The sequence below is a fragment of the Argopecten irradians genome, chromosome 13 (assembly GCF_041381155.1).
Source record: "Argopecten irradians isolate NY chromosome 13, Ai_NY, whole genome shotgun sequence".
Classification (NCBI taxonomy): Eukaryota; Metazoa; Mollusca; class Bivalvia; order Pectinida; family Pectinidae; genus Argopecten; species Argopecten irradians.
Window position 1 is genome coordinate 22,865,362 of NC_091146.1, and position 26,366 is coordinate 22,891,727.

At 33.0% G+C, this 26,366-nt stretch overlaps 1 protein-coding gene across 5 annotated transcripts; it reads right to left on the reverse strand.

Annotated features, from left to right (window-relative positions):
* Window positions 1–793: 793 nt before the first annotated feature.
* On the reverse strand, window positions 794–21,308 carry LOC138305929 (uncharacterized). 5 transcript variants are annotated; one of them, XM_069246223.1, is made up of 17 exons: window positions 21,102–21,302; window positions 14,757–14,813; window positions 13,201–13,260; window positions 12,531–12,587; window positions 11,927–11,983; window positions 11,500–11,556; window positions 11,227–11,283; window positions 11,021–11,083; window positions 10,714–10,782; window positions 9,862–9,939; window positions 9,264–9,335; window positions 7,435–7,497; window positions 5,651–5,713; window positions 5,367–5,399; window positions 4,883–4,978; window positions 4,054–4,315; window positions 794–3,567 (listed from the first exon to the last, which is right to left on the reverse strand). In XM_069246223.1, the coding sequence occupies exons 1-17, from the start codon at window positions 21,273–21,275 to the stop codon at window positions 2,906–2,908; spliced, it is 1,980 nt and encodes a 659-aa protein (XP_069102324.1). In that variant the 5' UTR covers window positions 21,276–21,302; the 3' UTR covers window positions 794–2,905. The 5 variants fall into 5 exon arrangements, with proteins under 5 accessions (XP_069102324.1, XP_069102327.1, XP_069102326.1 ...); XM_069246226.1 differs by having other exon boundaries at window positions 14,757–14,818; window positions 21,102–21,294; XM_069246225.1 differs by lacking the exon at window positions 9,862–9,939 and having other exon boundaries at window positions 21,102–21,308.
* Window positions 21,309–26,366: the final 5,058 nt, after the last annotated feature.

Genomic DNA, 26,366 nt, shown 5'->3' on the forward strand with positions numbered 1-26,366 from the left:
TCTGAGACCAAAGGGCCATACAATTCCCAAATTTTATAAAGGATATTAAAGAGCCGTCAGCATTAGCATTTTCCCCAATGGTATTTTTTAAAGTTGAAAACATAAACCAAATATAAAAAAATGGTAATTAAAACCATGATGGGATGATAGGGATCATATATCATTAAAAAGGTTTGTTAAAGGGCCACTTCCTTTCCGAAACGGCTTTTAATTTTTAAAATAGGAATGTAAAACGAGATCAAAAATTTTGTAGAGTCGCAGAAGTTATTAACTCTACGCTTACTAGCACACTTATCAACACCTTCAGAGCTGTTTAATAGAATAATTAAAATGTTAATTTTCATAACGCTGGTCGTTTTATGTTTCCCGCCGTCGTCTTAATTGCCGCGCGGTAGTTGACTATCACTGCGCCAGACGGCAAAACAGCGAAATGAATTTCCACTGTTATCGTATATTAGACAGGAAATCTTGCATATGTTTGGTGTTGTAACCTCATCTTAAGCCATCGATATATGTTTTCTTTTGTAATTAATGTTTTTAAGAAACCTTGAAATTTTGCTCCGGAAAGGTAGTGGGTCTTTAAGTCATATATAATGATATTTAATTTACCTTGTTTCGGTTGTTTTGGACAAGCTGTCGAAAATGTAAATTGTTTTACATTGAACATATCACGTCCGATGGCCTTTGACGGACAACCGGCGATTATAATCGGTCACAGGTTTCTACTCCTCACCCATTTGAATGAAAGTCGTTCTTGTTTGTATAGATTCGAGCAAGACACATTGATTACCATCAGAAACCTTTATTAGAACACAGACGCCTTAGAGAGTTTGTACATTGATATGAAATAAACTTTTAAAAAAGATATATACAGACAAAACAAAGCTAAACATGATTTCCATTAGATATTCAATATTTTTATGATAATATAATATTAAGTCTCAAGTCTTCCATATTTTTGCTTCATATTAATCAACTCGAATCATTATCAACACCGTGATGCCTTTGGAATATCTCGGTTAGGATACGTTTCGGAAACCCCCTGATATGGAAAACCACATGACTATATATAGAATGTAATTCGTCTTATCTTAAATTTATATATACTAGTGTCGGCATTTTAAAGGTTGTCTTACGAAGATTAAATGGAACATTATTGAGTGATTATATTTACCACTAATTTATACTATAGCCTAACTGAATCGAATAGCCTGATAATATATTCCTCTCATACACAAAACACAATCATCCATATATAATTAAAATATCAACGCACCGTTCACATATGACTCGCGTGCTAAAGAAAAGGTCGCTTTAGATAACAATGCAGATACGATCAAGATAATTAACACACAGAAACTATTACTAATCATACTGGTATGTTATTGCAAAGAAATGGTTATAAATCAAGTGGAAAAGTTAATTGTGAAACAGCGCATATAGTATTGTCAATCTATTAGTATACAGTTATGTATTTAAAACCAATCCTTTCACATATGATAGATTAATTTGCCTTTATGACACCACATAGTTTGCTTGTCAACTATTATAATAAATTGAAGGGCTCTATTAAAATACTACATGTATATCACGTTTTTATCTTTTTCTTAACCCCTTTTTCTTTAATTTCTGGTTGTATGATATCCAAATATATTGAGAAACCAGGAATATTTATATGACGACCAAACTGTTATAAATGGGAAATATTTACATACTTTGTTGAATCTCATTCATATTATATATACAAGTTTAATGCAATTTACAAAGTGAATAAATGCACAAAAAAGAATATGAAATAGTGGATATATTGGCATCTTGATCAGTCTGAAAAATATGTATGCATTTCATGAATATTAAAAATGTAATTTATAACGTAAGAGAAATCATGAAAACACGTTTTTGCTTTATACAAATTGATATGTCATCCATAACGTAAGACCATACACATGTATTTACGTACATTTTATGGTGTAGATAAATAATAAAGGTAATAGCAACAATATATGAAAGTGTTTTAAGTCCCACACAAACTTTCCGAATGCTACATATATACTTATTTCCACCAGTTAAGTTTTTTGCTCCTCAGATGAATAATACAAATTAAATGAAAGTTATCTTCATAAAATGGTGATTTGTGGCAATTCCGCTTTGAATTGCATTAAAATTATAAACTTCAGAAAACTTGTAGGTTTATGATCCAAAGAATCGCACATACCTACGCATGGTTAGATAAAATAAAAAAAAAATCTGTACGTGGTGTCCGACATTTTCTTGAAAACTTCCGGGGATAGACTAATAACTACATCCGGGACAGAATCCGGAAATGATACAAAGTACGTAATGAGTTAGAAACATTTTACTGATACCCGGTACAGTGTTTGAGTTCATCGCGTGATATATTGCGCCAACCGTTTGGAGTCATCTTTGCTTGCCTATCATATACATAAGCAACCTGGTACTGTACCACTTTGTCTACACGGCAACTATTTTTTTCCCTTTCAGATTTGATATAATCCAGTCGAGTATTATATATATGTGAAAACACATAATAACTAATTAATATATATAATGCATATATACATATCTACAGAGAGAGTAAACTTTGTTTTTTCATTGAACACCTTGAGAGTGCATTATATCTAGCAGCCCTTGTAAATAACTTGGTTTACAGTATTAGAGAAGTTCAAAGTTTATAAATGAAAATTATGATTTAAATAATGAATATTGAATATCATATGTAAATGCTTTTTGAACCCATGTAAAATCTCTTTAAAAAAAACCCAAAAATACAAAAAAAAAAAGAAAAGAAATGTCACACGTCTTTAGCGTTCACCTGGATCGCCACACAATACAGTTTCATCTATAAAAGTAACTATTAGGACACAATGTTTACTCTACGTTGATATCAGAGTGGTAAATGTATGTTGACTTTCTGTCGAGGAGCAGGTGTACACGGTGCGAAAGCACTACCACACGGCCAATGTCTTGTGTTATTTTGGATGCTTAGGCAAATAAAACAAAATCTGGTCCTACAGGTTCTATTAGGACATGTCATGTGCTTACATAGATCGCTGTCGTCGAATTCTATGATACATTGACACTTTGGGCATGCGCGAACTACAGGGCAACCACGAACATTTACAATTATTCTCTCCTGACATGTACTCAGTAGAGATTTGGTTTGTTCCAGGCTTTTTTGACATTCTGAGTTTTTACACATCATCCATGGTGGGATCACTAGCTGCAAGCATCTCCTACAGAATGTGTTGTTTTCATCCCTCTGCCCACAATAATAGCACATAAAATAATTTTGGCAGGTGGCAATGATAGCTTCATCACATTGAGGACAGAGATAGACATTTTTGTTTCTGTCTAGCCAGTTTGTAAACAACACGTTTAGAAACAGGAGTCTTTCATCAGCAGTCAGGCAGGCCAGAACACTTACTTCATTGAGCTCCCATATGCCCTCACAGCGTTTGTTGTTTCCGTCCGGTACATATGGACACTTGACTTCGATGTTTCCACTTTTGATGGCATGCCAATAATATTCAAACAGGTTTTCTGGAACTGTTTAAATGCACTTATTACTTATTTCAGATACATATTCCATATGTAGATTATCCATATTAAGATTATGCCAGCAGCAATATGATTGGTCATATTCAAAGGTCACAAGAACGTGACCCCTAATGGGATGTTATCAGAAATTTCTTAAACGTATTATAATTACCTGCATTTTTGGTATATAATATGGCAGGTAGTACAGGAAAGGTGATCAGAATAAAAACAGATCAATTGAATCATTTTTTTTTTCTTTTTTGCAGATTCCATATTTTTATGTAGTATTTGTCGGAAATATACAACCGGCATAGATCAATGGCACGACGAATGCCATTATTACAGAAACAAATATTAGGCCAATTCAACGTATAATTTGTGATTATTTTTTGTCGTTGAGAAATAATGAGTACATAAATATGTTTTTTGAATAGCCCCTTTGTTACATTTAAGCGCATCGGGAGCTTATTACGTTATACTAATATGACAACTTACCAACAGCGTGCCCACAAGACATCGAAACACAGTCACCTTCCCAATATGGGTCTGTAACGTCGGGTTCTTGTGACTTGTAGCGAGCGCCCGGATCCCTTCCCTTTGGCCGTTGTACAACAAAGAGTTTGGTCAGTCCAGCGTAGTCAGAGAGTGACTTCTCTTTCTCTAGAAAGGTACACTGATTCTTCACCCAAAGATCGACATCACATCGAAGACGGAGGAAATCTTTAACATGTTTGATGCATTGGGCGACATTCCAGGTCTGTCGTGAAATTAAATTGATTTGTTAGGTAAACTCATTGTCATTCCGTCATTAAATTTTGCATTAACTCCAAAATAAGTAACCAATGACATATAGAGAAAAAAGAGACATTTTAAGAAACCACGATAAATATGACTGGTATTATAGATCACAACACAGGACTATATCAGTGTACATTCATGAAATATCCGTGAAGTTTGACTCTCTTTTAGGAAGTCAAATTAGTTACATAAACAGTATTACTGTAAGAGTGGTGTAAGTTTGTGCTTAAAATTCAATTAATCAAACATAGAACATAGTGCAAGGGCCCTTCTACGTACTTCTTTTTTAATTTTTTTTTCATTTGTTTTAAAACAATTTGCAATTACAACGGAGACGAGTGGAATGATGACATCAGATAGAGCCATCGTACGCGTCTTTGTGCTAAAATAACCACATGTATCATTAGAAACATACTACGTGTCGGTCGTATGAACTTTTTACATTGATGCTATGATATATTCATATTTCATCTTTGGTTTCGCTTCCATTTTGTTTATCAAATAAGAAGCATAGCAATTTCCTTACCTTTGACACCGAGGTGAAAAAATCGTTTTCACCAAAACGCCAGATTCCGATATGATTAATCCGCAACACCTTTTTACGGAAAATGCTATCATGGACCTAGTAAAAACAAAGATGACATTGCAATAAACGGATAAGTATAGTAAAACGCAAAGAACATTTTTCTAAATAAGTTATGTAATTAACCTTTATGCTTCACTTTGATCAAATACTATAAAAACTATCCTCTCAAAATATATTGGTATACTAATCTGAATAAAGTGTACTGATGTTAATTTGTAATTTTCAGTTTCAATCTTTTGCGATTGATTTTTTTGTGTTTATTTCAGGTATTAAAAGCTAAAACCTCATTTAATCCGACATTGAGTACTGTCAGAAATCCAGTTACATTTTTATAATTCATATTTCTTTTTAGGTTGTTTAATTCTGAACTGGATTATGAAAATAATCTCGTAATTTTCCGTTATTGCAGTCATCACAAGCTTACCTTAGCGGTCAATGGAGGTAAATCTCTTATCGGCTGAAATGTACATTAACTTGTATATTCTGTTGTTTATGCTTTTGTATATTTTACATGCGTAATATATCATAGTTTTATTAATGAATCGTTTAATTTAATCAGAATTAATTTGAGATCACAGAATATCAGAGATCAGATAATTGTATTTTTCATTCTTTCTAAATTGTAAAATGTAGACAATATACTCTACCAACTCTACCTATCAAGAGAACGGATTTGCATGGCGAAGATATGTATCGAAAAATACTCACGTTTGTAACCATATTCTGGACCTTCTGCTGAGGAATATGCTTCTCTTTAGTTTCTGTACGCATCTGAAACCACATTTTAAAGACACATTGATTGGGTGAAGGTGCATTGATTCGAGGTCTTTATATATTGATAAAAGGGGTAAAATATATTTTTCTTTTTTGTCTTATATTGAACTTCAACCATTTTCGTAACCTAACAATAATAATACATTGCAGGCCGTACCACATTCGTCAATATTTTTGATTCGCTTCAGAAACCGCTTTTTCCGGTACTCATGCCGGGCCGTTAGACATTATGATATCGTTCTATTAAAGAGTTAAGTGCGCAGTATACATGTAAACAACTCATATACTTTCATTTGTGACTTTGCAGAAAAATGATTAAATGTTATGAAAAGTCCATCAGAAAATACTCACATTTGGATTTTTGACTATTCAACAAAAAATATATTAAGAAATGATTGCTTATTTTAGCTGTTCACTGGTGTATGAATTATATGTCAAAATTTGATTAGAGGCATGTTCTAGTGTTTCCCACAACCCCGATTAGCATGGTGCCGCGCCGTGTCCTTTTTTACCTGCCATACCCCTATAACCTAACGCCCTGCCCTGTTTGTCCCCAGTACATTTTTACTAACCTACCAAAATACCAGGCAGTCGCTTGATAATCAAGTAAACAAAAGAGGTGTGACCACTCCCTGAGATAGCATACGTTTCTCATATTTAAACATTTTTTTCTTTAGTATGCTACTTCAGGTTCCAATACGGTATTTTCATATTGAATGTAAGGTTTTCTGTTGATAATATACATGTATGTAGTATTTTTCACCCGAGTTAAAATATCACTTTTGATAAGTTTAATCAATATTAACCAAGCAACACAAGACAGCATATCAAACCAAAATGATAACGTTACGTGCATCTTTTCTATTACATGTATTTTTTTCATTTTCAATAATTAGAGCATAAATATGTTGTATTATATTCTTATTATGTTGTTTTCCCAATGTGTACCCCATGTGCGGAACCAATTTAGTAAGCAGAACAATCGCTGGTGATGATAATGCATCTGGTATCAGTTAGCCTTTATCTTGTTTAGACCAAGAGTAGAGATTAAAAAACGTAATAAATTGCATATTAGCACTCATTACAATAATATTACAGTTTCCATCACATTCGATGAAAGATAACTGCTATCCATCAAGACACATAACGGTATGCGTACGGCGTGAACACCTCGAGAGTTAATTTAATGATACAACGTCCTATCCATATCGCATGCGCATATACATGTCCATTTAGCAGATATTAAAACATTGAAATTAGGAAAATAGGGTTTCAAAAGCTCAAGTGTAGGAAGTGATATTTTTTTATTAAAACATCAACATTTACCCTCAGTAGCTTTGAATTCAAAACTGACCATATGCACCCTAATAACACAACAAGTAGTGATATGACTTTGTAAACTATATATATATATTTATATACTTAAACTTTCAAATGACGTTGTGCGTCATTAGATATTAAGAATAAAAAATACCTTTAACTTTCAGGCCATATTCGGGCGATTGTTTATTTACTTTAGCTTAGATACAAGATGACATCATACAAAAATGTAGTAAATGATGATGTCATAATAGACAATACTCGCAGGGGAGGTAACGGTATTGTGTGTATATATATATATATATATACTATCCTTAAAAAAACAGAAATGCCTAATATGCTCTTGGGTTAAGCAAATATTTTCAACTCATATATTGAAATGTATCCATATTACTCACGTTTGATATCGGATCCTCATTAAAAAGCTCACATTGTTTTGTCCATCGTGAATGTGGTCGGTTCTGAAATTAAATAAATACTCATTTTATATATAAGCTTATTTGTCGTGATAGCGCGGGTATTCCATGATGGTTAATACGCTAAAATTCCATCACTGCTAAATTAAAATATTCTTGTAAAATACTTTTGAATGACACAACTAGATTTAAAAACACAAAAATATACAGGTCTTAATCATAAGAGACATTTGTAAATAATTTAATTTCACACTCATTACTAATAGTTAGATCTTTGAGATTATTTTTCCTTTTGTCTTTTGTCTATGACTTCATGTCGTTTGTATGCACTTCATAACCCAAAGATATTGAGAATATTGCTAAATTGGATACATCTATTAAACTAATCCAGAATGCATATGTTTTCAAAACATTCACATTTGTTTATCATCCTCTCTGCGGAGGGATATGCGTCTGTCGAATGTTTTGTAAAACTGGTATCTATTTTAATGAATAAGCTTATTTTTCTTTATAAGAACGGTATTTTAGTGAAATGATTGCATGTACAAAAATAATCCCCTTCGTGATAATATGCATATAAGACTTTAATATCATTGGTTAAAACATAAACAGAGTGTGCAACGTAAATAAAGGAATTTAATCTACATGTAAATACGATTTCTAAAGCTATTGATGATAACTTAGTTAACAAAATGTTTTGAATTTGGAATAATTTCTCAAATGATACTATTTGCATTTCCAGTATTTAAAAAATCGCGTTTTATAATATTTCTATGGAAACTAATAAACACTATACTATTTGTGTATCTACAGGTAGTTGGCTTTTATAGGCGACGGTATTATCACGATAGCTATCCCGGGTCGTTATAATGAAGGTACCGATAGACTGAGAGATTACGATGACAATCGTTTTTGCTGAATTGTATATAATTTGTAGTATGTCGAATATTGTTAAGAACGCTGAGATATTCATTCCCGTACAGATACAACGCAAACTTTGTTTGTCGTCCCTTCTGCGGAGTGTCTTGTGGAATCTAAAATTAATAATGTTGAATAAGAACATGCAAAAAAGTTGAATATGTTGAAACACGGGGAATCATTAAATTAAATTTGATTGTGGTGTTTAAAGTTACTTTTGATATCCTAGTTAACAAAATGTTGTGGATTTCAAAATTTTGTAATAAAGCTCTTTGAAGTTAAACAAATACAATTCATAAAATCATAACGTTTAGAGTATTTCATATATATCAATACGGTGTATCACCTCAATTATTTTTTTTAAATCTGATAATAATTTTAAAAATAGTTTTGATATCCTAGATGACATAATTCTTTGAATTTCGAATCACTTTTCTTATGGTGAAGTTATTTGGTTATCAGCCGTTTGTAGTTAACACATTTCATCCATAAAAAAACATAACGTTTGTATTGAAAGTATTTCATACACTTTGAAATATACTATATAGTGGTGTATGCCATCTAAACTTGTTATTGGACAACTTAATATAACATGTTATCATTATAACCTTCAATATGTATAGCCTTCGATGAACATATTGTGTACTTATTATAAATTTATACAAAATACTCACGTTTGATATCGATCCCCTATCAATACGGTATGTCCGTGTTCTGGTTGGTTGTGTTATTACATAAACAGTTATTTTATTTATAATCTTAATCGATGTGAGTTTAATGCTCAAAATTATATTACTGTATTGTTTTTGAGTCGGATAAACAGTGTGTGTATTTAGATGTATCGGTAATAAACTTACTATAACTCATTTCGTCTACACTAAATATGTACATACATATGAAGTACTCAGGTTTCTTATCGGATCTCTATCAAAACGCAGTATGGTCCGTCGAGGCTCTGGTCGGTTCTGAAATTATATCAATACTCATTTAATAGATAACCTTATTTGCCGTGATAACGCGAGTAACCTGTAATATTTAATACCCTACATACTAACTGTTACTAACTTTTGAGCGAAAAACTGAAATTAAAAAAACATTAACAATGTACACGTCTTAATTACACGAGACATTTTGCTTATCGACAAATAAATCACTTAACTTCTCCAAAAAGCAAAATTCATGTTATTTTTAGCAAGAGACGAAGTCTAAATTTAAGTTTGTCCCACTTTTCCCCCCAAAAGCCAATCAGATCGCTCCTTTCATTCCAATATCGCAAAGAGCCGTCGACTTTAAACTTCCCCAGCTCATCGCATTGCTGATCCTGCGATATGATGTGTAGTGTAAAAAGTGCAGCATTTTGTGCATTTTCAAGAATTGCCGATTACATTATTAATCAATATATGAACACACGATTAAATATAAAATATTGTTCAAATAATTAAAAAATTTATATCTGTCGGTAGTGGAGCATCTTTAAGTAAACTTTCTTACGTAATCTTCTTTCTCATTGATCTCGTCAAATGATCTTATATGATATCGTCGAGATGTTTGCAGCCTTGATGAATGTCCCTGGAGTAGATAGTTTAAGACAATTATTTATATGATGGTAAAATTTTCTAATTAAAAAAAAACAAAAAAATTAAAGAATATTTGAAAGGTTTCATTTTAAAGATGCTCCACCGCCGACAGAGCATAAATGACATTCTTCATTTGGACAATAATTTGTGTTTAATCGTGTATATATATGCCTAATTAAAACAAAAAATAACATAAAATAATTTCTTTCGCCTTTGATGCATGCGCAATCAGTACTTCATTCCATATAGGATATAGTGCCACGGAATTTTTTCGGGATGCAATTAATTATTTTTCATATTTTTTACTGTAATTAAAATTAGAAGCTCAAACTTTTTAACGGTGGTAATGGTGTAAAGTAAGAAACTTCTGTAACTGAAGAAAAATACTAAATCGTCTCCTCCTGTTTTTGATAGTGAAAAAATACCATTTGTCAGCGGTGGAGCATCTTTAACATTTCTAATCAAATAGCAGCTATAATGTTCAGCAGCCGTAACTATATATTCGGTCATCCTGACTACCATAGTTACCAACACCATTTAAAATATTTGACGTGACGACGAACATGCAACCATAGACGATTTATGTAAATATGAAATTTATATAATTGGATACAGACATATTCTAAATTATAGTGCTGACGCGCTACATTTTTAATATGTCAGTATATTCCACTTGCGTTCATACCACCATTGATGCAATCAAAACACTATTCAATCTCTGTATACTTATTTCCTAATTATATCGATTTAAGGGAAGCATTCTTACGTAATAATCTTCGTCATGATCGTAGCCCGATGAGAGTCTGTAGTCAGAATGTCTCTGATCATGATAGTCCTGAAAGGAAATAATGTTCAATCTTGTAAAACCCATAATATGCCTTTCTCTGTGTCTGCGTTTAGTGATACCATATACGGTAAACCATTTAAAACAAAGATACAAAGTAACAAAATGTATCCATATGAATATGAAATTTAGACCTAGAAATATAAGATCAAACGGTTTATTTCATTTGTACTTGGTATTAGACAACCGAATAAAAATATCACATTCTAAATATATCCAAAATGCTCACTTTTGATATCGGATCTTTATCAACAGGTAGCCGCGGTATTGTCCTTCGAGATTCTGGTCGTTTCTGAAATTACATAAATGTTCAGAATTTCAACTATTGTGTGACACAACTGGAATTAAAAATCATATCTAAGCCTTAATTATCTGAAATATAAGACAAATAAATTCTTACATTAATCCAAAATAGATTTTATTCAATACACTTACCTTTTTCTGTCGTCGCTTCTGCGAAGGGGCATACGCCTTTACAATATCTTGTCGAATCTAAAATAGTATTCATTTTAATGAATCAGCTGATTTCTCTTAAGAAAGTGATATTTTAAAGGAATAACTATACGGGCAATGCAATTGAACTTTCCCAAATACGTGCGTGAGAATATGTAGTTTATAAACAGTTCAATACCGTGCGGTAACACATCAACTAAAACGAACAATTTCAATCTAAATATAATTTCAATGCTACTTATTCATCACACTCACATTTGTTTGTCGTCGCCTTTGCGGAGAGATATACACATTTGGAGTGTATTGTCGAGTCTGCAATCATATGATTTTAATATCAATGTATATAATAAATAAACTTATTTATCTGTAGAAAGCGGTGTTTTAATTGAATTACTTAATGTACATGCAAAACATATTGTGCTAGTATCAGACCACTGCATTATAATAGTTATGTAGCTTACAGATAACCTAAGTGACACAATGTTTTCAATTTCGAATATTTTTCCTAATGATGATGTTATTTGCGTTTCAGCAATTTCAAGTTAAAATTGTATCCATAGAAATATAACGTTTAGACTAAGAATATATTATACACTTTAAAATATAAAATATATCGGTATATGTCATCTGACAAATAAATTACTTAAATTAATCCAAAATACATTTTATTCAAAACACTTACCTTTATCTGTCGTCTCTCCTGCGAAGGGGCATACGCCTTTACAATATCTTGTCGAATCTAAAATAGAATTCATTTTAATGAATCAGCTGATTTCTTTTAAAGCTACCAATGCAAGTTAAAATATATAGTTGAAATTAAAACATAAAACAATACATTTTTTCAAAATTCGTTTCTGAGACAAGCCCTTGTGTTTCTAAGGACGGGCTGTCGTCATTTTGTTTTTACACTGCGAGGATACAACACCGAGTACCGATCCCTATTTAAAGCGCATGAATCGCCACACGTGCACACAGTCATGTACACCTAGCAGTTGTCCACTGTGTATCACCTACAAATACATAAACAAACGCCTTTCGAGTAAAGCTGTATAGGGCTTGTTTTAGCAAGAAAACATGTAATTTTCTTAGCTCTCTTAAGATGTTTCAAAAGATGAACTTTCCACACAAATATATTATTAAAAGGCGGTCCTAGTCGCTTACATCAATACTAATTATATAGATAACAGTATTTGTCATCATAACGCCGGTAACATGTGATGTTTAATACGCTATAATAGAGAAATAAATTACTTAATCCAAACTGTAAATGTAGTCAAAACACTCACTTGTGTTCGTAGACTCTTCTGCGGAATGGTATACCCATGTCGAATGTCTTGGCGATTCTAAAATAGTATCTATTTCAATAAATTGGCTTTGATCTTTTTTATAATCTAATTAAGAATGATATCCCTAATTATGATATACATTTTGTAATTTGCCATCATAATAAATGTATTCAAGGCACTCAAGTTTGATTTTCGTCCTTTCTGCGGAGGGTTATACGGCTTTCAAGTATCTTGTCAAATTTAAAATCGTATTGATTTTGATAAACAAGCTTATCTCTAATTTGAACTTGCTATTGTTGTAGAATAACTATTTGCACAAACATAATCAGCCGATATCTGACCTTTACTTTAAAATATGACGATTACAAATACGTCATTACCATTATATGAAATGTCAAAACAAAGTGCAACTCAGATCAAGGATTTAAACACAACCTAATTCTAAGATTTTTTATATAAATATGATTGGAAAGCTAATTTTGATATCATATTTAACAGAATGTCGTATGACGGTAATATTTGCATTTCAGTTGTTTGAAAATAATGGCCCCCAAAAACATGACTCTTTTATTTAAAGTATTTCCATATTGTAAAATAGAGCAGATTATGTCAATTACGCTAGATATTGGACAACTGAATATCTTATTCTAAATGTATTCAAAGTACTCACGTCGTTTGCAATCGGATCCCAAATATCACTCCACCAACTCTGTCGAGAGTATGATCGGTTCTGAAATTACATGAATATTTATTTTATAGATAACTTTATTTGCCATGGTAACCTGTTATGTTTAGCACTCTTAAATTTAACAATTGCTAAATTAGATAAGACTTTCTCGAGTGACACAATTGAAACACGTCTTAATTACATGATCAAATGCTATTGGAGAAGTAAATCAGTTAACTTCTCCAAAAAGCCAAATCAAAATTATTTTTAACACAAGACGAAGTCTAAGTTTGAGTTTGCCCACTTTCTTCCCAATAGCCAATCACATCGCTTCTTTCATTCCGATATCGCAAAGAGCTGCCAAGTTTAAACTTTCCCAGCTGATGCTATTGCTGGTCCTGCGATATGATGTGTTGTGTAAAACGTGCAGCATTTCATGCCATTTCTGCCAAAATTGCCGATAAGATTATTAATTATTAATCAATGTATTTATGCATTTAAAACGCCTGTCTGTGTGGAACCTTATATTTGTCTCGAAGATTGAGTCTTTGGCCGAAATTGTTTTGAAGTTTCCTCTATAAACGATGAGCCTAAATAAAAAAATTGTGGTTTTTTTCGAACGGATATTTTTGAGATTTACATAATGTAATCTGTAGAAAGGTAAGACAAATTGACACCTAATTTTAACATTCCGATGAATGAAGCGTGAGTCAGTCCCGCAAAAGTATGACGTCACATTCCCCGGAATTACGTCATTTTTACAATATCAAAACTCTCGCATGCCGGTGCCATATTTTCTTGGATCATGTAATACTATTTTTGCTGCGACCTACACTATAATAAATATTTTAGGTATGCATATTTTCAGCTATTAATAGCTCTCATCGTTTAGGATTACTCTGGTTTAGTATACTAATTTATTTAATCGGGAAATAAATAAAAAGTTTAACTGCATTCCGTGCACAATTTGATGCTTTAAGTGGATAATAACAATAAAATAATGATATTATTCTTTCTAATTTTATTATATATCGCACCACTTCTGTGACCTCAAGTGGAAACTTGTACCTGGCGGACAGTAGCATTGCAACTTCAAGGCGATGTTGCATACCTTTCTACTTTTTGACGAGTGTCAATCTAATTCGTCATAAGGATGAATATTTCCCCTCTGTTGTAACAGATCGAAATCGATATAGTGTTAATTTAATCTGCGTCTGTAAATAATCTAGGAAGACCAGGCTTTGAGCCTCTACTATTTTTCTTGTTTACCCCACGAACAGCACGACGTGCATGCGCAGCCTTGATTGCTAGCCAGATCGGAAACCGTCGGCACATTCCGCACACATGGTTTTGTATTTATGCGGGTTACTATCAAATCAAATACAGTGACATATATTGTAATTACTTATTCTTCGAATTATTGGATTCTTTTTGTATTAGCACAAGGTTTATAACTTTAGGCATTGGGAAAAAATATCATTTTTCGCATTACTTTTCCGATAAGTGAATTTGAAGGCAACGTACGCGGGAACCCATCTTTAAGTAAACAACATACTCACGAAAAAATTCCAGGACATCACAGGAACAGGTTGTCGAATGCTTGGACGATTGTGAAACTAAACTGTGTTTGTAAATAGATTTACTTGACAAGAAAATGTATTTGCTCAGAGGAACAACTACGTCGATTTGCAATTTTCAGACTAGATTAATAATGCGATATATTAGACATGCTCTGATTCTCTGCTATTTTAATAGGATAATACATGGTCATACGATGTTCAATATGTATCATATTGTTTCGGTGTGTCCATTTTAGAAACACCGAGTCAATATTCATTTGCGAACTTCATTGCCCAAACGCTGCATTCTTCAGGGTGGCTTTCTTTGAACTATATTTTTCTGGTAATAAATATGCATATTATAGATTTTTTGACAGTTTTGAAAGACATGACATATCTTATATAAAAAAAATAAGGATGTATGGTGTTACATATCGCCCTCGGTGAGTCATTTATTCTACTCACCATTAATAACGGCAACAAACGACAACAAGTTAAATACGCAGAAAGGTTAGTGACAACACTGTTGTTCAGTACATCAAAATAAATTTTTCTACCAAGTTTTATAAGGATTTGTGCAAAAATGAAGCAATTAGAGCGATTTGAATATTCTGAAATCGGCCCCTGACCAACGATAGATCAGGTGACAGGTGTGCCGTGACGGTATACCGACAACACATCGTGACATCGAAAACATTTTAAAAACTTAACGACAACGGTAGATATGGTATTTTTCATACTTTAATGCATAAATATATAAAATTTCGGCACACCTCTAAATGTAAAATTATTCAAATTTAAAGATGTATCACTTTGGGCCGTTTTACGGCAACTCTGTGATAAGCAAAATATTTTGTATGAATATACCTTAGCGTCAGCTGCATATTGTATGCTAATCAGAATATCCGATTTTTTCTGGACCCATTTAATTTTTTTTAAATTATTTTTGATGTTAAAGATTTTTTTATTGTAAATAAGTAATCAGGTCCGCTAACTCTTGCAAATATTGATGGATTTTGACCAGTATCAAACCACTTCGAGATCACATTAATAAAAACAATTACAAGATTTGGTTGAAATTAGACAATAAAAACTAAAGTTATCGAGCGGAAACCATGGATTTATCTGTTTTGACGATTTTAAAGTCCCGTGACTTTTTCAAATAGTGTTCATCCGAGATCTTATTGATATGTAACAATATATAAAATTTGGTTGAAATCAGATAACAAATATTTATCGAGCGCAAACCATCGAGTTATCTGATTTGACGATTTTAAAGTCCCGTAGATTATCGCACGGAAACCTTATCCCGGATGCCGACGCCGACGACACCGACTCCGACGCCGACATAGTTCTACCTTAGTGTCGCCCTTGCGTTACAGGTGACAAGAAATCCGTAATCTGTATGTGATCGAGATCAAATTTTCTCCCATACTTCACAGGGATATCCCGCGGTTGCAGCGGAAAAGATTAATAAAATCTGTTACCTGTAAGTGAACGAGATCGGGTTATCTCAGTCGAGGGCTAAGATTTTGTAACATAATCCCAACCGAGGCGTTAGCCGAGGTTGAGATGTTACAAAATCTTAGCCCTCGACTAAACAATAACGTGACGTCTGTATACTCTGAAAACCTGAACTGTCTAGGAAATGTTACTATACTTTGACAAACCGGCAACAATGTTTTCACAACATGGGACTGATCATGAGGCGCCTAAGGGGATTTATCTGTACGGGTATACTAAGGGGTAGATAGTGACCACTTTTCATTCGGCGGTTTTGTAACATGTACATTGTATTTGTGAATATTTCTTACGGTCAATTCTAAAAATAAAACATACACATAACGTCTGAGAACTCATTTGAATGTAGCACATAGAGAGAAATGGATCGTAAATGTACACCTCGGAAACCAAGTAAAGGTAGAATGGAATTATATGTTCTACCATGTGCATTTGTGAGAATAAATGTTTGTGCTGTAATAAAAAAAATTATTTTCTGATGATTTCCATGGGAACATATTTTGATAAGGTTATATCCTCCATAAACCGTACACCTGTATAAACCGAACAAATCGACTTGTCCCGATCACATCCGGTTTAGACAAGTTATACTGTAGGTCAAAGTATGCAAAATAACGGATATATGGTAAGTTACCGATCGGGTATGGATGGACAGGATCGTAAAACAGAAAGTAGTTTTTACGCATACGTCTTGTGTACTTTTTTTCAAACAAAATAAATTAATATGTATTAATTGAATTTCTGCAAGTTTTATATCGTTTACACATTTGTTTATCTAAATTTACTCCTGCCCAGAGCTGAATCCTGTGTTTAGTGATTCCTTGCTGGTCACCTATCGAACGCACCTTTAAACATGTCTTTTTTTCCGTGATGCTTTCGATCAGTCACTGGATCCCAAAATAACCATGCATTACGATTATATTATCCCACTAAAAGAAATCAATTAGATGTTGGACGCTTTAATGAAACGCAAAGTAAGATTTGGTGCAATAAGCATGTTTTTAACAGCGCATTTCCTTTCTATTTTGAAATAACGGTAACTGGTCCTGTATGTATCGTAAACTGTACCAATTAGCGGTGAAAATAAAAGGCGTCTGGTCAAAAAGCATATTATTAAAAGTAAACAACGGCTATTGTTACTGAAGTATCTTGGACTAAAGATAATTCATGTCGATTTTGAACGCATTCTGTGCATTAATTTTGACAAAATCCTTTAAAAAAAACCTCCAAAAAATCACGGTAACTGGTCGCGACCCAGTACCTGCAAGGTTTTTTTTTCTGGTAACCTGTACATGATCTGTTAACCTATTGCTCGCTTAGACGCTCCCAGAATTGTTTACCGACAATCAGATGTTCTGTATATTAAGGTGAGATGAGGCACCGTACACACATGTACAACTGACGTAACTATGGATTCTCCGAACATTCCTGAGCCCTCCGGTTGTAGCCCCGACCAGCGATTCAATTTTGCTACATTCCCAGTGATTATTAGAAGTAGCTAGATCATTTCCCTATCTGGGTTGGTCAGGGAATGGACCTCTAGCTATAGGTTTGCTGTTTATATGCTGGACAGGAAGTATTAAGTTTCACCATGGGTGGCATCTTAGTACATTATAACTACATGGACTGTTTACTATGTTCTTGTATACAACCAACATACTCAACCGATAGTAAAATTGTGAGTTTCAGTAATTCAAGATCTAGAATTAATTATGCATTTGAAAGGTTTATATTAGTGTTCTATTTTTACAGAAGGACTATATATCGATGATTATGTGAATGGATAGAAATGACCATGTAGAAAAATCAGTGCAAAGCTACGTTCAAACCTCATAAATTTATATTATCACTATATATGCTGTTCATTATGTAACCAATATTGTATTTGTTCTTAAACTATTTAATGAGTGGAATTACATTCTATTTCTTTTTTATTTAAAGAGTTAACATTTTGGCATAAATAATTATTTCATCATGGTAGGTTGTTTCTCCATACACAGATTACTTTTTAAAATGAAACGTAAAATCAATATTAGAATACATAGACTGCATGTATGTATATTTAACCTGGTATATGAAATATATTTCTACAAAAAGATCCATTATCTAAAATTCCAATGAATAGAATATCTTTTATTAATTCTTTTTAACAGTCAAAGATAAAACTTTGCGTGAAATAAAAGCACGTTATATTCAATCATATAAATGGCATGTATATTCGAAACACTATGCTGACTAACTAAGTGATAAAGGTATTATGAATGATAAATCTAATAAATGAAATTATTGAAATACCATATAAACTATCTACTACACAAATAAAACAAGTTCAAATAAGATATACTAAAAATCATGGAAATATCTAAATAGATTTATTCATATAATTCTTGTGTGCATTAAATTCTTAACAAGCTGGTCAATATTTCTATATTATTATTAGTTTTGCAGTAGTGATCATAGAAGACAATTTACCAACAACGATCAAAATGTGCAAAGATTGGATAACCCAGCATTTAAAATACGCTTCAGAACGAGTAGGTGGATAAGTGTCACAAGTCACAGAAGTTTTAGTTTGAAAACATTAAAAAAGTAAACAAGAGGCCCATGGGCCTTAACGGTCATCTTAGTACCTTGGCAATAATCATATAGGAAATTAATTAGATATAGTGCCATGGTTGCCATCTTCGACTGGGGATCAACCAGAGATGTAACAACACTTTGTTGGGACCATGTCAGACTCCTTTCATGCAAGTTTCAGCCAAGTCGCACCGGTAGAACTTAAGAAGTTCAAAATATGTTTTCAAGATGGCGGCTGTGGCGGCCATCTTGGATTTTTGGTCGACCCAAAAATAAGAACACTTTGTCGGGACCATGTTAGGATCATTTCATGCAAGTTTCAGCCAAATCGCACGAGTAGAACTTAATAGAAGTTCAAAATGTGTTTTCAAGATGGCGGCTGTAGCGGCCATCTTGGATTTCGGATCGACCCGAAAAATAAGAACACTTTGTCGGGACCATGTCAGGATCATTTCATGCCAGTTTCAGCCAAATCGCACTTGTAGAACTTGAGAAGAAGTTCAAAAAGTGTTTTCAAGATGGCGGCTGTGGCAGCCATCTTGGATTTCGGATCGACCCGAAAAATAAGAACACTTTGTCGGAACCATGTCAGGATCATTTCATGTAAGTTTCAGCTCAATCCCACTGGTCAAACTTGAGAAGAAGATTGAAATGTGAAAAGTTTACGGACGGCGGACGGCGCACGGCGGACGGCGGACGGCGCACGACGACGGACGAAGCATGATGACTATAGGTCAGATGACCTAAAAAGTATGTGATTTTTATCTGATTTGTGTTATTGTGGTAAGCTAACGTTAACTTATATGCTATTGAATAAGCAAATAGTCGACAACGTTGAATCAACACTAAAATTCAACATTGAATCGATGTTGAAACCCCAACGTTGAAATTTGGTATGTTGACCCACTTTTCAAAATCTAATATAAATTAACTGTTTATTCAACGTTACGCTTCAACGTTGATTCACTGTTGAATCAACATACTTGTGCCTGTTGGGTAATTAGATAATTAAGTATGACAGACCTTAAGTCTTATATCTTTTTTTAAGTCTTATATCTTTTCAACCTTATACCTTATAAGGTTGCGGTTATTACAGGTGGGTGTCTGACGTGGTGTTATATATGTTTGTCTGTAAAACTATGTTCATCTTGGGCGAAGCCAGGTAGCTGGCCCACTGTATATATTTGTATCGTCTATCTGTGTGTCTTCCCAGCGGTGTCTTGTTATTATTTATATGTTAAATAAAAGTTAAAAAAAACTTATACGTGCGTTAATTATTTATGTTGTCACTTGGAAACCCAGGCTAGAACCTGGGTAGACGAGGTCACTCCTCCTACACATGTAGCTTTGTTGTACTCTTTTGGCGAGATGACTACGTACACGGAAACAATTCTGGCGCAGGAACAAGTCACGACAATGATTTTATATTTATGTCTGAATTGCATGTCTGATATATCTCTTTTTTTGGTAAGAGTCACAAAGAAATGGACTGACCGCCTCTCGATATACACGACAGTCAAACAACATATGCTCGAGCGACCATGAAAAGACGGGAAACAACACATGCACTCTATACAATGAAAAATATTTGCGACAGGTACACTCCTATAGCTAACACATAATCATGACACAATACCCATGGTATATATTTACATAAATCACAAACTATGCACAAGCCCCGCTACATGTAAACCGATAATGGTCAAGGTCAACTGAACCTGGTCGTTTGAGCAAACACTTAACAAACTTAATACTGTTCACTTCATCGATGTTGAAGGGATATTATAGTGTGAACCAAACACACAAAACTGCTTTGACGTAAATATATTAATCAAACTTTTTTGTTTTGTTCACTTTAGAACAATATTTTGAAGCTCATTTTCTGCAGGCAACATTGACAATTGTAATTGACAGATTATAGCGAGATCATACGTTTTTGAGCTTGTGAGTTTTTTAGACGGATCACTGTCAATCAAACTACACATGACTTGTATTTTATATTGTGCATGCTGTGATGTTTGCTCCTACATTGAATATGTGCACGTGCGTTTGTGGGCACGAGGCATGGATTTCGACCCCATTAAGGTATAGAGTTATCTTGTCCCAAACAACAGCGGGACAACCCTGTCAAGTATAGGAGAAATGTATTTCGATATAGTCGTTGATTTGGGGACGCGACATGTCATTGTCTTTAAAAATATAATACACTTACATATATTATTAAGATTCTTATAGCAGTCTACTTACCTTTTGTAACAACTGAGATGTGGTAGCTGTAATGCTCACTCTTAAAAGGAAAGCTGAATACCTTCTTCTGCGGAAAAACCCAACGTCTATATTTTGTATGGGTACATACATGTAATCTATCTTTGTTCTATTTTTATATACACGCAAATTTGCAGAATTCATAAAATGACTCATAGGAAACAATAGCTAGAACTGACCAATCGTGCATCTTTAAAAAATAACTACGTCGTAGATTATACTTTCCATATATACTAGACACAGCGACTGATTAGTATTATCCACCATTGGTAAGTGTGTGTGTTTTTGTCTTTCCGAAATATGTTAAGAGTATTATCGTATATTTCTTAATCTTTGTATTCTTATTATGAGGTGTATAATACCAACTGTGTCCCATTGATGACATTACAATTTTTTTTCTTCTTCCAAATCACTCAATTATATGACGATAAATTAAGAAGATTAATACCATCCCCTTTCCAGTTTTTGTCGTTTAACTTCTATCAAAGATAATATATTCTCAATATATGATTAAATGTCTAATAGGAACAACATATTGTTGTTTTTAGATAAACCACTCACGGGTTCAAAATTCAAATCTTCGCAATATGCCTAAACACGTGTAAAGATTTTTGCTGAACAAAAATGTCTCTCGTTAATAACTCAAATGAATATTTAACAAATATTTGTCTCCTGTAATAAATCATATGTATGTCTCAAATTGAAATAAGACGATCTTATTCTGCAGCAACATCGCCATTAAATGATTTTAATGAAATTCAACCTCGGTTCCAAGCAATTTAATTCTATTTTTCGATCTCATATTTCTATTATATAAATCAGATGTCACTTTTTGATGATGATATATTAGGCAACGATTTTATTGTTCGACATTCACGGAATGCGCCATACTTATTGACTTCAATATATGTTATGTTACGGGCACCTGTTATAATCACCTTTTAGTTTACAACGAGTACGCACAACATCTGTTACTATCAAATATTCAAAGTTGATTCAATATCATTTTAAATGGATATAAATGCAGACTTATGGTGTTTTTATACACAAATGGATTAGGTGACATTAAATTAAAATGTTGATATTTTTTAAGAACAAAATTAATCAAATAACGTGACCCTGTATTTAAACATTGGTTTACTCTTTTCTTAAACAACTCTCTGTGTCATACACTGACATGCAAATAAAACAAAGAAATGACAAGATAATTTACACTAACTTATAATTATACAATAATAGACCGTTACAACGGTTTAAAACCACATTTATCCGAGACACACGTTATTGTGCGCATATCACATTTGACGGCTTTAACAATAGATAAAGCAATTCATTGTAACACTGTTAACGTCTTTGTAAAAAATAATTGACCGAATCTATCTCGCCGATAAGTAAGCTATTCATGTATACATCCCCGAAGTCATCTAAAGTAACAATGCCGTTAACTAACGGGAAATTCTAGCCAAAATGTAAAGCTGCTAACACCGAGAACGGCTTTTGTAAATTAAAAAAAAATAAATACAAATTTCAAACATGTCTGTCAAACTTAAGTGTCTGAAACTCAGATAGAGTTATCTTCTAACTGCTCCTTATACAAATATATTAACGAAGGTTTTGGTCTACAGAAATGTTAAAAAAAATCTATAGGGACTCAAAATTTGAAAGAAATATCTAAAACTCATGTTTCGTCACAGAAGTCTAATATCGAGAGAGGTCGTTATAACGATACAGATATATGTCGTCGAATTTGTACATCATTCAATAGCGGGGATATCGAGGATGAATATCATTTTATCATTAAACGCGAATTTTTAAAGATATAAGACTTAAGGTGTATTCTTCTGAGGTTTCAGTCCCGTTGAAGTCTCGTTTCGACAAAGATCAAAGAAGTTATGAGATTTTCAAACACAATTTATCAATACCTGTAGCCAGTTGCCAGTTGCAAATTTTGCCAAAAAATTACATTTCTAACTTCAGCAGATTTTTTTATACGGGGATTTTAAGAAATGGCCCATTTGGCGGCCATTTTGAAATTGTGTCTTTTTTCGCTTTGAGTAGAGCCAAAGTTTCACCGTTTTTTACTGAAATTGTTTTTACTTAAATCATCACTGCACCAGCATTTTTAGCTGTATCGAGCTAATTTTTGCTGTAAATCTTTACTTGGTTTGTGATAATTAAAATATTGAGCATTAACGTATGAAATGATTCACTTTTTTCACTTTATTTTTACATTTAATGGTAATTTTTAGCACTTTTATTTTTTACTCTAAAATACTGAAAAAATAACAAATATTCAAGTGGAGCAAAAAATTAAGCACACGGACCCCCCATTTTTCTGCCTGATTCTGAAAGAACAACCCTTTCCCTATTGATATGCAAAATATTAACAAAAGTTTAATACCAGAACTTTTTCTATAAAGGATTAAATCTGGCAAAAATGACTGAAAATGGTGCATTTTGTAGCTCAAAATTAAGGGGTAGGGGTAGCATATGTTGTTATTATGAGAAAAAATATTAGTCTTTTTGATCAAAACTGGTATATTTTAAAAGAAGACTACTGGAAAATAAATTCTGCAAACATAAATACATATCAATCACCTCATTAGGAAATTATAGCTTTAAAATCTTGTGCATATGGTCAAAACGGCAAAATTCCCATAAAATCCAATATTTTGTCAACAAGGTATCTTTGAGCGACAGTAGCTCAAAAACGAACACACGGACATATGTTTTTTTCTTTCATTTTCTTTCATGGTATGAAATCCTCTTTCCAATAATCTATATGAGAAAAAAAGTTTAATACAAGAAAATTTTGACTTCTCAGAGGAGTACATCCTTAAGTGTATCAAGAGCTATTATTTTCAAAACCCTAGTATGTTTAAATTTGTGCAATTAATGGAAACAGATAAAAGATTTGTCAAATTTTAGCCAAATTTATCAGATTAATAAAGAAAAAGAGAAACATGTTCCACATCGTGGGTCCATATATATATATATATTATATATATATGCACTGTACTGATAAACCAAATGTGTTTAAAGTAATAAAGAACTGAACTGAACTGAACTGAATCAGTTCATTTTAAAAAATTATAAATTCATGATTTATACGTATTGAAATGCTCGTTACATCTCGCATGTGTTATAGTATCGCTCCTATTTGTACGACTTGTGACAAATACTTAGGTACACATATTCATCCACATTTGCATGCATTCGCTACTGTAGTAGAATGGAGATTATTATGATATTCAGATAATAACAATCGATCTAGTGAATACAATGATATACATTTCGTGAATAGGTTACATAGTAAAATCTATCTATCTTCTATATTTTCTCGTCTACGCACAAAGCGGATCATTCTGATTGGTTTCTTTCCGAAAACCCAAGGTCAAGGTACAATTGCCTTGTTAGCTAGAATGGACGTTTTATTTTCATTGACATGTCTGAGTGGATATAAAGTTCATTATTGTATCAAATAAAATACTGTAAACGTGGACATTTTCGCAGGTGGTTTATTTTGAAATCTTCTTCATTAAGTTATAAGTGTGGAGGTTATTTTCGCGATCTAATGATATTCGCATACATTATACAAATCCCATTAGTTTGCCACTTTGATTCTTACGGACGGTGTACAATATGAATGTATAATCTGAATACACATATTTACATGTGTACCATACAGTTTAGGTTACCATTAACTGAAACACTGACACGTCAGAAAGGGCCACGCGTAATGTGCCTTACGATTAAAAATTGACAATGAAAATTTACAATTAGAGATACGACTTAAAAATGACTGATGATAGTATAGTACAAGACATCCTAGAGGGATCTTGGCGCGTACCAAAGAATGATCTATGTCTGACAATGGAAAGATGGATTTTTTTCGGCTTTTTTAAACTTAAATTTCAAAATCCCTGATGACTGTCTGTGAACCATCTTGTCTTAAAATGCAATATGCATAACTAGGTCCTAGAAGAACCTACGTATGAAATTTGACACAGATCCTGTAAGTACTTTCTGAGACATTTTGGTAACAAGAACAACGGACGGACGGACAAATGGACAACCTGTTTACCGTAGGGAATCGGTATCTCGATGTTGGGTCCTAATTAACGTCAATTGCCCTTAATCCTGACCAATTTGACCCGTGTTTTTATATATACCTCCCATGCAGCGCCCCGTTAACAACTGGACGCAAGATAGGCTGTCGGTCATTTGTTTTATAATTACATATGTAAGATTTACGTTTGACGGAGAAGTTCTTAATATCGGAAAATGTTGTATATTTTGTTTTCTTGATGATGACCTTATAGTTTATGTAACCCATGTGACTTATTTATCGAATTTTGGAATATAGAACCAATGTTTTTGCACAGCGTATACAAAGAAATAGTAGAGACTTTTTGAGACACTTTCATTAATTTCCTGTTTTTGCGGGTTAGACAAATTTTGGTGTAGAGTAATTTACGAAAAATTGCTAAGATTTTGTCTTTTAAAAGTATAGTATATATAATGTGTATATAATGTATAGTAATATGGTGTGTTTTAGGGGTTAAGCAACGGTATATCTTGATATTGATAGTAACTACATTAATAGTTCACGATACCTTAAACAATTTATGCATACACGTTTATAAGCGTAATGTAATAATGATGCACTATAGTGGTCGTCAGCGGCACGTACAGTATCTAGCTGGTTTAAACTTATACGTCAAGTTCATTTTCATGGGTAATTGAAATGCCAATGATACAGTAATGCAAAGAATATAATAGATATATACATATAATATTTATGATACACATTGGCACTGCATTTTGTCGTATATTATATCATTTGTTCTTTTTTGTATAACATTCCAATACCAAACGGACCTTTACATTAACGGTTTATATTAACACTTTGTATATCTGCCATGTGCATATGAGGCCATTGTATTTTCATGTATAGTGATAAGCAGTTGTGGGTAAATTCATAGCCCAGTTAAGAATTTAAGATAAGGCACATACATAACAGTGTGTGTTTCAAAATATATGTACTCCATTCATTTTATCAATCAATCTATCAATTAGAATATAAAGCGAAAGAAAAACATAATCTTTTAAATAAACCGGTACACTGATATGGACCTTATCTGAACATAAATGGGTCTACTTCAAATATAAGGGGCCGCAGTGGCCGAGTGGTTAAGATGTATCGATATCATTTTTCAAATTCACATTCCGGTTTGAAATCCATGG

What these genes read in the sequence shown, in the direction of transcription:
- LOC138305929 (XM_069246223.1), bottom strand. Translation starts at nt 21,275, where the DNA reads ATGAGTCATTTTATGAATTCTGCAAATTTGCGTGTATATAAAAATAGA. An exon ending in AGAAGCGACGACAGAAAAAG is followed by an intron (nt 11,084 to 11,226) that starts GTAAGTGTATTG and finishes ATGTAATTTCAG; the next exon opens with AAACGACCAGAATCTCGAAG. An exon ending in ATGAGGATCCGATATCAAAC is followed by an intron (nt 5,714 to 7,434) that starts GTGAGTAATATG and finishes ATGTGGTTTCAG; the next exon opens with ATGCGTACAGAAACTAAAGA.